Below are 16295 nucleotides of genomic sequence, written 5' to 3' on the forward strand. Positions count from 1 at the left end.
TTTTTGTTACATTTGAAAACTATACCTATATTATCTCAGTTCTTATACTTACATTGTGAATAGCCTTTTAGTCACTTTTATGTGCAACAATTTAAATATAAAAAAAAGGAGAATTAAGAAAATGGGCCTTCTGTCCTGCTTTCCATATTGCCCTTAAATTTCTCCAGATCCACATATGATCATTTTTTTCATGGAGGCAGCAACAGGCATTATCAAATTTGTTTACTAATTCATTTACACTCCATGAATAAATAGACTAAATTACAAAGTAAGTCATTGTTTGATATTTTAATGGATATTAAAAAAGGAATTATTAAAAAATACATACATACATCAATAGATAGTTAATTTATTTATCATTTAAGAACATATATTGAAATAAGAATAAAGTTTTTAATCAGGCCAATTTCCTTTTTCATTTGCATTAGTTATGTAACTTCTCCTTTTAGCCTTTCTGTGACACTGGGACTTGCACATGTGCCTAAAACAATGATGGAAAAGATAGCTTATCTCATTTTACCAACAATATTTCATTTAGAATTTTTTAAAGTATTTTTTCTCCATATTTCCCATTAAAATATCAAATAATTAATAACGTTGTATTTTTTTTTCTATTTTTTTAAGATTCATAAAATAAAATTCATATCATTTATTAATGTCTATTTTATTGTACAATAATGAAATTGTTTGGGGGAACGTGTGTGAGGCCACATGTCACTAACAGGTTAATCCATTCTGTGTCTGTAAATGAAAAGCATAACGATAGACCTTAATTAGTATCATTAGTAACACCTGTTTATTCTCCTATGTCCTATGTCAAAATGGCTGCCCTGAAAGTTCACGGGTCACAGTGGCTGAGAATTACTGAATAATATTAAATATTATATTATTATATTAGGTCTCCGATATAAAACTTTATTTTTCTTAGACAAAAAGACTTGAATAGTGAGGGAAGTCGCTTAGTAATTCAATGCTACGTCCCATAATTTAATGTGTTAGTATCCTGTGGCTTTATCTACTTATAACTTTGATGGTATTTTTGTTTCAGAGGCTACAGCAGTGAAACATACTTACAGACAGTTACGAAGCTGGCTGGGAAACTACCAAACTGTCCTCAGTCCAAATTCAAGAGCAATTTACGAGTGTTTTGACGTTCTGTCAACTTTTTGTTGCGTTTGAACTGAAATTATACGGAGGTGAAATAACGCCATCTCCTGGAGACGCTGCTTCAACATGACTTCGGTCCCGCCCCGCCCACGTCAGTGCTTTCTCATTTCTATCCAATCACAGTGAGAAGATACAAGTGATGCTTTCAAGAACAAGACATTTGTCAGCTTTCACTTTTCTCTCGGTAGAATTTGTACTGTCTTCAAGGGACAAAAGTAAATATATAAATGCACAAATAATTATATAACTAAAAGCTGAATTGAATGACTAAGTAATTATGTTATTTAATGCTTAATATTACATTCAATAAGACATTAAATATTTATTTGTTAAATATATTTGTGTATTTTAAGACAATGGTTGGGTCTATGTGGTGATCAAACAGGCACTCTTTGGATACTACAGGTGTACTGTGTTTATTTTATGTTGTGAAGGGATTACTGCATTGTTGGAAATATAATCTCAAAAAAAAAAAAAAAAAAAAAAAAATCAAAATGCAAGTCTCTTTCAAAAGTAATCCAAGATACACTTAGGGTTTCTGCAAAACTTAAATACCTTTATCATACATGGTAATATGTATATATTGACATGTGAAATAAAGGCATTTAAACATTTATAATATGTGTAAATAGTACATTAATGTAATTATGACCCGTATATGCTGTCTTGAGAATACCTCTTTGGAAGCGCATGAGGGGTTTTTAGGCAATTCTCCTTCACATTCGCCAGTAATAACTATATACTGTATATATATTCTTTTTTACATCTCTACACAAACAAACAAACAAATAGACAGCGCAAAATATACAAATGCATATGGTTTTATAAACATCAAGCTGGGGGAAACGAAAGACCGCAGTTGCAGTTGGCGTACATTACAAGGAGTACTTGAACATACCACGAGACCTCCCTAACTGTCATGGCGTCTCCCTTGAAGGGGGATTGGTACTGGAGAAAGTAGCCGCTGTCATTTATCAAATTTCTTCTGTATACAGAGCAACTACCCCCGACTGAAGAGGCTTGTAGGAGCGGTTAGCTAACATGGGGACTGTCCATGCTAAGGTAAACTCCATTTCTTCCCGACAGTTGGCCTTTCTGTGGGTTTTTGACCATGACCTCCCTGTACAGTCAGAGCTGAAGGCTCCAGCATTTGTACTCGATGTACTGTTACACACAGTTAGAGAAAGACCAACAATAAAGACAACTGGCGGGTAAAGTTGAGTATAAACTATCTAACTTTGGGTGATGAAACGGTATAACTTTGCCTTTAGCTCATTTAAGTCCCCGTAATGCCGCTATTGTAGGCTGGGCGGCATTTTTAAATGTAAATATCATCATATTTCTAATTAAAAACATCGTCATGGTCATTTTCGCGATATTTTAGTTTTCTTTTATTGCTTTTAGACTTTACTTACACAGAGGAACATTACAGGACGCCATTTTACTTGCTCAAAACAGTGTAATTATTTCAGAAGGTTATTTCACTCCTTTTTTTAATAGTTTAAAGGGTTGAGATATTTACCTATACAACAACCTTACAATTACTAAACATCCCAGAAGATGTAAAGTCATTTAGCTCAATATAATTAATTATTCATATTAAAGCTGCACACCCACTTAACTAACTGAAAGAACAACTCTTACCATGTGCAGTGACATTCACTGGTCATAGGACATCAGACACTCCCCTAGTCCTCTCATAAAGCCACACCCACTGCCTTTACTGCCCTTTCTCTTTCTTTGCAGCTACCCTTTAAAGGGATAGTTTGCATTCTTTGATGTGAGGTATTATGAGGTACTTATCCATAGTTAGCATATTACCAAAAATAGGTGGTGGTCAACAGACACCTTAAAGGAGTAGTTTCATCTTTCATTTTAACTCGCAGAACACAGGACTTGCTGGTCTGCTGCTGCGTCAATGAGTTAGTTTGTGTAATTGAAATGCTTCAGTGAAGTCACACAGTATGGACAAAGCTTCAACAGAAAAGTAGGGTTTATTCCAGGGGCTCTTGTGTTTATTTGCATTAGATACTCCAGGCACAGGCAGGCGGTGTCATTTTAAGCATTGTCCTTATCTTCGGTGCAGAGTCTGGATCCTCTCCCGATGCATGGCCGGGACTTGGGAGTCAACCCTGATGACTTGGTGGAGACTCCAGAAATTGAGCAGGAGGCCAAGCAGGAGATCCTCGAAAACAGAGATGTGAGTAGTTGTAGACTTAAATATATAAAATACTTGTAAAAGCATAGCATTTTAGTGCACAAAAGGGATATTTTTACTTGCTATCACGAAGAATCTGACTCTCAGCTAATAAAAGTAAAATGTCTTTGATTACAGGTGGTCGTCCAACATGTCAACATCCAGGGTCTTGGAAGAACTAAAGAGGACCTGCTGGGCTATGAGATCTCTGATGTTTTCCATGCCAAAAACCTCATTGATGTACGTATTTCTGACTGCAATGTGCACTGGGGCCTGACAGCACTCTGAACTTATCAGTTTCATCTTGTGAAAAGTGTTGTAATAGCTCTGTTTCTGTCTCGCTTCCAGGTGATGAAGAAAGCTCACGTCGCCAGACAGAGGCTGCTCCGCCTGGGAATCTTCAAAGAGGTGGAGGTTCTTATCGATACGTATGAAGGTATCTCAATTGAAATGTGACTGCAAGATGTTTTCCTATGGCAGGTCCCTGCAGGCCCTCTCTCCCCAGTTTGGGAACCACTGTCCTGTGGGATATACTGTATTTGAAGTGTGCTTAGCTGACATTAATATGCAGAAACAGACCATCTCTACACTGACTGGCTCTCCGTCCTCAGGTAAAGATGCTTTACCCAACGGTCTGGATGTAACCTTCGAGGTGACAGAGATAAAGAGGCTGACAGGAAGCTACAACACCATGGTCGGCAACAATGAAGGGAGCATGGTGAGAGGAACACTCACATATCATTCATGTCAGTCACATTTCACTCTGTGGATGAGTGCAGAGGATGCATATCCTGAGGATCCTAATTAGTGTCCTCTCAAACAGACTTAAGTTTCTGAAACATATTTGCACGTCATCATGCGAAATATATTTATTTCCACAGGCATGGAAAATACTTTTTGATTGGCTGCAGATTTTTAAATTCTCTATTTAAATTATAGTCCAGTGGGCATTTTAATCACTGCTTTAAATCAGGACTCATTGCAGCCTTTGTATGAAAGCAAACAAATATAAGAGAAAAGTAAGAAAACATTTCTGCATGAGGCACGAGAGTCTTGCTTGTGGTGTCCAGTCAGCTTTGAACTGGTCTGTCCACGTCCCAGTGCAAAACCTTGATCCTAAATTTTGTGGTGGAGCAGGTCTGTGTAAGATGTGGGACAAGTCTGGTTTCCTGTTGCTGGACCAGCCTGATTCCCACTTTCCTGACCACACATTAGCCAGTAGTCCAAGCTGGGTTAGCATAGCTCTTATCATCTTTTTCCAGTGGCCATGAGTGTGTTTCTTTTACTGAGACACAGTATCATTTTTCTCAGAGCCCCATGCACACTGCTTCAACATCTAAAGCTTGACAGGCCTGTGGGGCCTAGTTACAGTTACTAAGCTGTGATTGGCCAGTTGCTGTTTGGAGGAGGGGTTTAGTGAAAGGTCAGTGGCAGGTTGCAGCAGTCAGTTTATCTTTCCTATAATAAAATATTTGTTTGAATGTTGCAAGACACTCAGCCTTTCTCACAGCAGACAAGCATGTCACAGCAGCACAGCACATTATTGATGGCTACATCCCATTTAGATGTAGCTGTTTTATGGATGTACTATTACGTATGCTGATACTGGTTACTAGGACATTTGAATGGAGCAGAGCCCTCACTAATGTCACTGGTTGCACCTGTGCTGTCCCTGCTACAACAAATCCATTCTGCCCTGTAAAAGCTGTCATCATCACCATCACCATCATCATCATCACAGTGATAACAGTTGTTGACCCTCTAGACTTCAGCAGGATTGTAGAACGTTGCTGCAGTTCACTGTAGTGTCTTAACCCAAGTTTGATTCTACATCCCTCTAAAAAAAACACCAGACAAAACAACAAGTACAATCAAAACTGCTGTAAATAGCTGTGATGTAATTAATCTCAGTCTGCCTAAATGAGGAGAAATTAACTTCAGGTCAATTTTATAATGGATTTGATTCACAACATTTCTCTCCGTTTGCTTCCTGAGTCTGACAACAAAAAAATAAGAGAGAAAAGTCCCTCCCTTTGACCCACTCACCCAACAGTAGGTGGCAGAAGGTTCTGTGTTTTTATGAGAAAAATGTCTGAATTTATATGGAACTATAATGTCGCACTTCATTCTGGGAAACAGCCTCCATCTCATGCAGGAAGAGTCTAGTAGGTCCTGCTGTGTACAGCTGGTGATTATGTCATGTGATTTTGAACAAAAAAATCACAATGTCTTTGTCAGTTCCTGTGATGTTGTTGTGTGTAGTGTTTCTGGCAACTTATGAGAGGAAAAATCACTGAATTTATATGTGGAAAAGTCACAAGCCGGTCAGCAATAGCATCTGTCTCTGGCTGTTAGAGTTGGGAAGGTCTTGCAATTTGACAACAGGGGAGAAAAATCAGAGATCTCAACGTTATGTTAAATATATCCAGCTCTAGTTATTGATGGCAGCTTTAAGTATCTACAACACAAAGCTCAGGACTTTTTTAGTTAATAACAAGTTAAAAGCATTGGATGAATCTGAACACATGTGCCGTCGCAGTAGAAGCTTAAATGATGTCATTAGCTGACGTGTGTCCTGTCTTCCAGGTTCTGGGTCTGAAGTTGCCCAACATGTTGGGTCGAGCGGAGAAACTCACCTTCCAGTTCTCCTACGGGACCAAGGAGACATCATACGGCCTGTCTTTCTTCAAGCCCCAGCCTGGACACTTTGAACGCAAGTATGTCAGAGAGACACATCTTAAACCAACACTGATGCTGTTTCCATTTTTGTGTCCATTAAATACAAATCAGGTACATTACTACTGAGTGCAGAGGATGTTCTGAATAGGATATTGATGGTGCATTTAAGAAAGCGCAGACATCCTGACTACATAAAGTGAATGCTATGCTTTTAAGATGTCTGACTCTCAAATCTTGGATTTCAAGTGTTAGCTTGAATGGACCAGAGTTTTGCAGTTCTGCGCTTTTCAGATCTGGTGTCCTCTTTTTGTTTCAGCCTCACCCTCAACCTGTACAAAGTCACCGGCCAGTTTCCATGGAGCTCCTTAAAAGAGACCGACAGAGGCATGTCTGCAGAAGTCAATGTAAGAGAGAAAAGTTTTAACTAAATGTAAAGTGAGGCCAAAAATCTGTAACCACTGTCACAGAGACACATTTTCACTGTGTGTAAAAAATCTCATATAAAGCTATTTGAGAAAACTATAAATTAAATCTGTAATGCATGAAATGAACACACCTCACTGTATTTGTACAATCACACTGGATGTCATCTTATGTCATCAGTGAACTGAAGTCCTCCATCTTGTCCTCCTGCAGTTTCCTCTCGGGATGACCAACCACACGTTGAAGTGGGAGGGTGTATGGAGGGAGCTGGGCTGCCTGGCACGCAGCGCTTCATTCGCCGTGCGAGAGGAGAGTGGACACTCGCTGAAATCTGCCCTCTCAGTACGACCCAGAACCTTTTTCTCCCTCCTACTGCACTCATAATGTCTGATTCTGTAGAGCTGCGATGATTAACTGTTTAACCAATTATTCAAGTAATCACCGATCAAGTATTTTGAGGAGAAATTAATCAGTTTGAGTCATTTTTATCAAGGAAAAAGTCTCTGATTTCACCTTCTTAAATGTGAATATTTTCTGGTTTCTTTACTCCTCCTCATCTTGTACTTTGGGAGACACCGATCAACATTTTTCACAGTTCTCTTACACGTTATGGACCAAACAGCCAATCGAAATAATCAACAGATTAATCAACAATGAAAATAAATGTTAGTTGCAGCCCTAGATTTTTAGGTTTTGCATAATTTAGCTTCTTCTGAAGACAGAACTTTTTTGCCTTATGTGTCTGAGATATATAATACAATTTCCAGGAAATGTTTATGAGGGTTGTACAATGATTTTGTCCACCGCACCAGTTCAGTAGAGCTCTTGTTTGGTTTGTTCGCAGCACACTGTGTCAATCGATTCAAGGAATTCTGCCATTTTCCCCAGCAGAGGTGCCTTACTGCGGATCAACCAGGTGAGGTGCAAGCATCATTTTACACTGTGGGAAATTCTTTAGTGAGTTTCTGATTTAATAAATGAATTTTTTTTAGTCAACTTTACAGTTTCATTGTCTAGACACCATACAGAACAGTCTTATCTGTAAAAATGCCTGAAAAAAAAAAAACTTAATTATGAACAGAGTGACTTGTCTCATCTTGTTCAGATTTATTCTCTTGTTTTTTTGAAGAATGTTTAAATGTCTTTTTACACAATAGCTGCAACAGCATGTGTGCATGCATCCACTTGTTCATGCATTCACACACACACACACACACACACACACACACACACACACCCTCACAAACAGTTGACCTCCATGCCAAATTTCTGCGAGCGAGCTGTACTAAATGATTCAAACAAGGGAAGAAGTTCAGCTGCTTTTGGAGGCTGAATGGAACATGTAGAGGTCCTGAAGTCTAAATCATACCAAAAGATTCAGTTCACCCCAAAATATAAAAACAAACATATTTTTCCTCTTACCTTGTGGAGATATCAGCTGTAGAGATGTCTGCCTTCTCTCCAATATAATGGAGCTAAATAGCAGTGGCTTGTGGTGCTCAAAGTGGCAAAATCCACTCAACAGCAGTGTCTCTGTCCAGAACTCATGACAGTTACTCAAGATAATCCACAGACCTTGTGTGCAGTTTCACGTAGGAACTATTTTCTTTCTACTTAAAAGAGAATGGTTCCTGCATGAAACTGCTCATAACCAGGTCTGTGGATTATCTTGAATAAATGAGTCATGAGTTTTGTAAAGACAGTTTGCTGTTCAGTTTGTAATGTATTTTTTGGTGCTTTGAGCTCCACAAGATGAGTGATATTTAGGTCATTTACACTGGAGAGAAGGCAAACATCTGATCTCCACAACTCTGCAGCTCACCAGATCTAGGCAGTACAGGTAAGAGGAAAAATATATATTTTTGATCTTGAGGTGAACTGTCCCTTTAAGTTATAGTACCTATGACTCATGCATCAGTGTTAAAGCAGCATTTTACTGTTGGATCTGATTGAGGTGGAGATTATTTTTATATACATATTCATATTACTTTTCTCTGATCTTTGCTTTTTTTTTGTAAAATATTAGTTAATTTTCCCTCTTTTGACCACAAACAATTATTAAATGAAATCATCTGAGAAGTTTAAAGGGGAAATATCTCTTTGAAACGTGACAGAGGGACTCAAATACACTCTCTTTATATCAGGAGGAGGTTGGACACCACTGGTTTAATCTTTAAAAAAAAATTTAATATATATTTATTTACTGTGCTTTTTTTGATAATTATTTAACATGCATATCAGGAATCTATGTTGTATTTTTATTTGCAGAATTATTTGACAGATATAGTCAGAAAAAAACATAAAGCTTGTTGAAATGCTATGTTGTATTTTATAGGCTTTTATGTTTTTTGATGTTTTATAAATATATCTGTCAAATAAATCTAGTGAAGTTAAAAGTAGTAGAGGATGGAAATACTCAAGTAAATTTACACATCACAGTAACACAACAAAGAAATGTTAAATTCTTCCCAGCTCACTTGGATGTTTTCAAACTCAACACAGTTGAACTTTTGATACATTAATCAACAGCTGTCGGGGGTTGTTTTGGCAGAAGTTATAACAAAATGAGTAATTGTATTTCTTGTTGTTTTTCTACCAGCTCTCTTGTCCGATTTTCCAAAGATGTTATTAAGGTGTGTGTGTGTGTGTGTGTTTGGCTGCCCTGCAGGAACTGGCTGGTTACACAGGAGGAGACGCCAGCTTCTTGAAAGAGGATTTTGAGCTGCAGCTCAACAGACGACTCTTCTGGGACTCAGTAAGACAGAAAAAAGTCACTGTAAAACTGTTTAACAAGATTCTTCTCTAAAAGATTTTAGGATGTATTGTTTGTTCTCAGCCAGTGTATAAACAGACCTGTGGACATTTATTGTAATGCTTCAAGCCTCCCATCATGCTTTGCATTTGTAACTGTAGTTGCATTAAAGAACCACAAGTGGGCAATAAAGCAGCACTGAATTAGTTGAGGAGAAACGGTTAGTGTTGATATTTTTCACTGAACACATTTTTTTTGTCTCTATAATGAAAACATTTTGTGTCCTCTCAGGTGCTGTCTGCCTCTCTCTGGGGTGGGATGCTTTATCCCCTGGGAGGACAGCAGTCCTGCATCGCTGACAGGTACGTCTGATTCATCCAAGAGCTGTCATCTTCCTCTGAAAAGTTTGGCATAAATTTGGTCAGGTACAGACGATTTTAAACAAAAGTGAAAAGATGGTTAAGTAAGGTCACTGCATACACTCATGTTCTAGAGTAGAGGGTGATCTCAGGTTACCAACACATCACTACTCATATCATAGTACCACATGGTTATACATACATGACATACATGTATACCCACATGTGTACATATGTACACTGTTTATATAATTATACTAGCATATGCATACATACATTTGATTCTAATGCATGCGTACGCTGCATTTGTTTACTTTAACTTTGAGCTATTAATGAGCTCCTGGTTTCAAATGGTAGATCTGTAATGTTGTGACAGCACTGCACTCTGACTGGATGGTCCAGTGGTTCAATGACAGTTGTGTATTTTATCCAGGTTCTACCTTGGAGGTCCCACCAGTGTACGAGGGTTTGGGATGTACAGCATCGGGCCACAGAGTGAAGGTAAAAACTGTGCAGACTGTCAGTTGTAGATATTAAGAGTGCAACATTTGATTTTTTTTTTTTTTTTTCAGCTGATATGGAAATTTCACTGTTACAACAAAAACAATGAGCAGATCTGACTCTTCAAATGTTCATTTGTGTTTTTTTCTAGTGCATCAAACAAACTAGACAAATCTACTTCGGCTTTTATAGAAAAGTTGTCTAAAAATTCCACTTTAATTTTGTGATTCAGTCTGTTAAAACAGATATTCTTATAGCTGATATTTTATTCATTCATTCTTGAGTCTATCCCAGCTGACACTGGGTGAGAGGCGGGGTTCCCCCTGGACAAGTCACCCAGTTCATCACAGGAATAACACATAGAGACACACAACCACTCACATTCACACCTGTGGGCAACTTTGAGTTACTTTGAGTTACCAGTTAACCAAACCTATAGCTGATAATGTATATTAATAATATAAATGATTTTCACAGTAAAAAAATAACATTTGATTTATAATGTTAGTTGTAGTTAAAATAATAAGGATTTTACTGCAAAATGCAAAGGAGCTGCTGTTCCTTAAATTGACACACTTGTTAATGTTATTTATATGATGAGGGGAAAAGGCAACAATCTGGCTCATTATTGTGGACATCATGGTGACATGTTGTGTAAGACACATACCATAATACCACAACATTCCTTTGTTACATGTCAAACTGTAAATAAGAGAAGTACTGCAGGAGCTGCAGCTGAATGTGTCTAATATAAAGATAAGTCAGTGTAATAAGAACCACTACACAAGAGAAATTATATTTAGTCCCTGCAGGATTTCACAGGCTTCTTTTGGGATTGTTGCAGCTTAAAATGCCTGATTTCATTTCTATTTTCTATTTTTTCATTTCTAAAAATAGAAAAAGATGCCTGTTGCAATGTTTTAGGCATTTCTTTTCAATAAAATTGCAGGACCAAGGATGAATTGTTTCTAAAGAAAAAAAAAAAAAAAAAAAAGTTCCAGTATTTTTTTCTTTTGGTACAATTTGTTAAAAATCAAAGGCAACTTGTTCAAAGGAAAACAAGATTGCACTCTGTTCTGAGTGTTCCAAGAAGGCTCAGGATTACAAAAACTCTAACAGAATATGCTTTACTTGTAGACGAAGACGTGTACTGGGGGAGTTATTCCACAAAGAGAAATATAATATATAAAGATAAAAGTACACACAGCGTTGATAAACGTCAATAACAAAGACAAGCTTGTGTTCTTTTCAGTACTTGTGACAAAATAAGGAAACAAATGCAAAAAAAAAATGATGTTTGATTTGTAGAAGTTGCAGGAAGCAACAGTGATTGAGCCACTTTGTGGAAAAATTACAAGCTTATGCAGAATTCACAAGGATTGGTTAAATTTGTGTGAATTGTTACAATCACAACATTGCAGCGTCCTGGAGGGACTGGTCTGTAGTCCAGCAGCTGATCTCGGTTTACTCCTCTGTGTGTTCCAGGTGACTATCTGGGTGGAGAGGCGTACTGGGCGGGTGGTGTGCACCTCTACACTCCACTGCCCTTCAGACCGGGCAAGGGCGGCTTCGGAGACCTTTTCAGAACACACTTTTTCCTCAACGCTGGAAACCTCTGCAACCTCAACTATGGTGGGTTCACCAAAGAACGTAGTGAATGTGTTAAGTACCTGTTGTGTTAAAAAGTCAACGCTGACTGATTGGCAGAAATCTCACTTGTATAGGTCACTGTGATGTGAAGAGCAGATTTACATCGGTAAAAAGCAGTATATGTGAAAATATATAATGCATAGAGAAATTACATAATTTCTCCTCATCAAATTAGCCTCACTCCAGATGTTGTTTTTGTAATGATAATAATAAACTTTATTTGTACAGCACTTTTCATACAAAAAAATGCAACTCAAATTACTTTGCAGGAGAAAAGTAATAAAAACAGTCAAGGTTTTATTTTGAATTGGTTAAACATCTGATTAATACATTTCTGTAATGTTTTTGACTGATAGTGAACACCACAATGTCCCAGCTGGGTTGTAAACATGTTGAGTGTTGTTGTGCAGGTGAGGGTCCCCGGGCACACCTTCAGAAGCTAGCTGAGTGTATCCGCTGGTCGTACGGAGCGGGCATCGTGCTGCGGCTCGGCAACATCGCCAGACTGGAGCTCAACTACTGTGTGCCCATGGGAGTTCAGAGTGGAGACAGGTACTACTGTTCACTGACACTCCTACGTATCACAGGACTAAAAGCTCACTCATGTTGACTTTGACAAAAAAGAATGAAGCAGATTGAGTTAAACCAGTCTTCACTCCGATATTGTCACCACATCTAAAAGGACACTGTGTTTTAAAAGAAATGGCTTCCTGTTGGAAGCTCAGAAACGTGGCATGGGTTGAAAAACAAAACTTTTTGAATATATAATATATTGTATGTACCTTTGAGGTTTACTGTGCAGATTTTTAAAATATTTCGACCCTTTACTGGTAACATTCATGACTGTTAATTACCAGTCCTCTTCTTCCCTGACTCTGCTGCCACATTGAAATGTTTCTAGGCCTGTTACTGCTGCCTACTGTCAGTGAGTGGAGTAGCATGAAACTGTTGGTAGAAATATGAATCATGTCACATTCATGTGTGTGTGTAACATACAAATAAAATGGGGGTCTTCCTCAAAACCTTTACACCGTAGATTCTCAAACTCAAGCGTATAAAATGTGTATGAAGCTTTAAGACAAATCTTTAGGACAGATTGTCCTTACTGTTATATGCAAGTTGTGGGTTGCTGTGGTAACAACGCAGGCCCCAGCATCTACATATGCTGTTGACGCAGCTTTCCAGTTTAGACTGTGAAGTCTAATAAATATTCTCAAGTGATGGCGCTTGAGTCAGCATCGGTTAGGGCTGAAGACTACAGGTTTGAAGACGATAAAAATCTGCCAGTGTGGAGTTACGAAGAAGGGAGCTTATCAGACCCTGTGTCCAGCTCCTCATCTCTGCTTGCCGCTCACAGCTTATTGCTATATTCACCATTACTAGCACAACACGCCCCAATCTCCGACCAAACTTTTGGTAATCAAGTTGCGTCGTGGGTCATGTAGGCACCAAGCTTTGACAAGGAAGAAGAATGCATGGTTCTGCTGCATCAGTTTGGATCCTTTCTGTTTTTTTAAACTGTCCATCATTAGTGTGATAGCGCTATAAGTGCAATGCTAAATCAGCAGAATAATACATACAGCACTGTGTCATTCAAGGATTTGTCTGACACCATTTCTTCTCTCCTCTCGTAGGATATGTGACGGTGTCCAGTTTGGAGCAGGAATCCGCTTCCTGTAGCCTCATCACTCCTCTGGCCTCGGTGTTCCAGCAGAGGCTGGGATGTGAAAAGGGAGAAGGCCGTCTTGTTGTTTGTCACCTGTAACTTGTTGTAGAGCGTGTAACACTAGCATGGGTCATACTGTATGTCCTGGGGAAAATGTGCCTGACCCCCCAACCCTCCTTTGATATCCACCAGTTCAGGCTTTTGAACAACAAAGTGCCAGTGCTGGGCCGTACAACTAGTGAAACTTCTTGCAGTAAAAAAACAGGACAGGTCTTCTTTTGAGATGAAAGTAACCAGATTTAACATTTTGTTAAAAGCAACTAAGATACAAAAATACAATCATGGTGAATTGTGGACAAATTCAAACAACCTATCAGTGTTTCTGCTCTTCAGTAGGTTATTGAATCATGGTTTTGTTTTAAATTTGAGCATTTCTGCTCCTCTTTCTTCCAGCACCGGCACCTTGTCTGTGGGAAAAGTCAACTACTAGAGATTCCACCCACTGTGTTTCCTGTGGTGACACAAAGTAATTTATTCTCCAGAATGTTAAAGAGATTTTTGGCATGTTCCCTCTTTGCCTTCTAGCACTGCTTCTTATCCAGGAGCGGGACTTGTGAATGATTTTGTTTTGACAGTTAACCGCACACCACACAATCTTCTGACCTGATGAGTATTGTCGAGTTGTACCGTGCGATTGAACGATTGCAGGGGCAGCCAGGGAACGAACGGGGAGAAACCAGCACTTTTTAGTCAAAACAGCGGTGTTCGAAGGGAATCGACCCTCATGCCAAAGTCAAACGTTGTTGTCGGATGTGAAGAACGGCAGGTTGATCTCTGGGGCCGGCAGCAGAGGTGGGAACCCCTCCCTGAGCAACATCCACCACCAGTGCTCTTACCGTTAGTCCTCTTTTTGATGTTGTTGAAGTTGTTCACAAATAAATCACAGCTGCTCCCCTGATTTCTCTCCTTTTGTGGTTTCTCAAATACATATTCAACTATCATGTGGGAAAACTGACCAGATGCAGGTATCACTTCTGTATATTATGCACTGTGATTCATTTGATTTGATTTGATCTGTTCATGATACATGTTGTATGCCTTTTAAAGTGAAGGTTTTTTTCTGTATTATGGCTGTCTTTTTCCAAGACTAACCTCGACTGGGTGTATGACATTTTGGACTAGACCTGCAGTGGCCTTGTGAGTCAAAACACGACATTTCCAAAACATGACATTTTGCAAAACAGCATTTCACAAAACACCTCATGAAAACACATTTCACAAAGTGACATTTAACGACAAAACGTTTCACAAAACACATTTCTGAAACCAGCATTTCGCAAAATACATTTCACAAAATTCGACTTTTCAAAAACAAGACACAAAAAAGACAGAACACATTTCTGAAAATATTCACATTTCACAGGAGACACCATTAAATAAAATATGGCATTTCGAAAGTACAACACTGTTCCACCTTTTCTTTAGTGTGAAATGCTGTTGTGTTTTGCACACACCCAAGTGTCTTACAGTTAAATTTATGAAAAGTTTTATTACATTATGGGATAAAAGGACATCCAAAGCGTGGAATAAATGCAGTCATTGCCAGAAAGTCATCAGGTCCACAGGGTACAATCTAACCTGAACGACACGTAGTATTAAGGTTGCATGCACTTTTGTTTCCAGATGACATGAGTGTGTGTGTGTGTGCGTGCGTGCGTGCGTGCATACATCAGTGCCCTGCCTCTCTGCAGGTTGCGAGCCGACTGTTTGAACCTTTGCTCCACAGGAACCTGTGCGGGGCAGTTGAGTGTGGATGGGGCCAGATGAGTGTTTGATCAGACCTTGTTCTGTGTGGGAGTCTGGGCAGGTGTACAGCAGGTGAAGAGCCGGAGCTAGTGTGGAGCAAGTTTAATGAAACTGGAATAAAATTACTTCGAAGTTTATCTTTGAACTGGAAAAGTACTGATGTACCTTAAATATTGAACCTTAGATCTTTAGTGTGGCAAAATAAAGAATGATACTGAACAGTGTCAGCATACTTAAAAGTATTTTGTGGTTAAACATTGTGCAGTTTAGATTATAAATTATTTATTTATACGTTATCTGTGCCTTTTTAAACTGGCACTTGAAAAGGTGACAGATTCATTTTAAACCATTTGTTGGATTACAGAGTGAGAGCCAACACAAAAATACACTTATGAGTATTTATATTAATTTCAAAGGAAATAATAAAGACAATTTAAAAAAAAAAATGGTGGCAATGCTTCACCTAATTATCATTTCCCTAAAAATACTGTTGGTGGTGCAGAAAGGGACTTTGTATCTTTTTTAAAAGCTGTAATTAATTTCAGCATGATATCTGAGTCCAAGTCAACCTTTAGTCTTTAATATCACAAAATAAATGTTGGCACAGTGCCTGCATACTAAAAAGTACTTTATGGTTAAACTTTGATTTATGGTTTATACCCACAAGGCCTTTGGTTTTTGGAACTGGTTATCAAACAGCTACAGAAAGATTACAGGCTAACTTATAACCATTTGACTACAGAGTGTGAACCAGGTGTTTGTGTATCTTTACTGAAATAATATATTTGTTAGTTAAGAAGTTAAAAATGCTGTATATCCAGTGGTATACATAACCGAAATACAAAATATCCTTAATTACATGGTAGAGTTCTACTCAAAACAGTCTTATACTCATTACATTAGCAACTTTGTTTAGCTACTGTTAGCAAATGTGGCAATCACCAAAGTATTTGCTAGAAAAATAGGAAAATTAGCTATTTTGACCAGCCCTCCCTAAGAAGTTGATGTAAATAATATATGAACATTCTTACATATATATTTTTTATGTCAAATGCATATTTTTAAATGCTTCAAAGTAATTCAGTTAATGATCTG

The 16295-nt window shown here is 38.3% G+C and overlaps 1 protein-coding gene across 1 annotated transcript; it reads left to right on the forward strand.

Annotated features, from left to right (window-relative positions):
• Nucleotides 1-2062: 2062 nt before the first annotated feature.
• Nucleotides 2063-14352, forward strand: samm50l (sorting and assembly machinery component 50 homolog, like). The gene is made up of 15 exons (XM_084711097.1): nt 2063-2229; nt 3254-3367; nt 3503-3604; nt 3713-3800; nt 3976-4082; nt 5951-6081; nt 6360-6447; nt 6680-6808; nt 7311-7382; nt 9135-9221; nt 9510-9580; nt 10011-10078; nt 11564-11710; nt 12139-12280; nt 13363-14352. Exons 1-15 carry the CDS (start codon nt 2209-2211, stop codon nt 13406-13408), a joined length of 1413 nt encoding a protein of 470 aa, XP_084567223.1. The 5' UTR covers nt 2063-2208; the 3' UTR covers nt 13409-14352.
• The last annotated feature ends 1943 nt before the right edge of the window (nt 14353-16295 follow it).

The sequence above is a fragment of the Lutjanus erythropterus genome, chromosome 22, assembly GCF_056507025.1.
Source record: "Lutjanus erythropterus isolate fLutEry1 chromosome 22, fLutEry1.hap2, whole genome shotgun sequence".
NCBI classification, from domain to species: Eukaryota; Metazoa; Chordata; class Actinopteri; order Lutjaniformes; family Lutjanidae; genus Lutjanus; species Lutjanus erythropterus.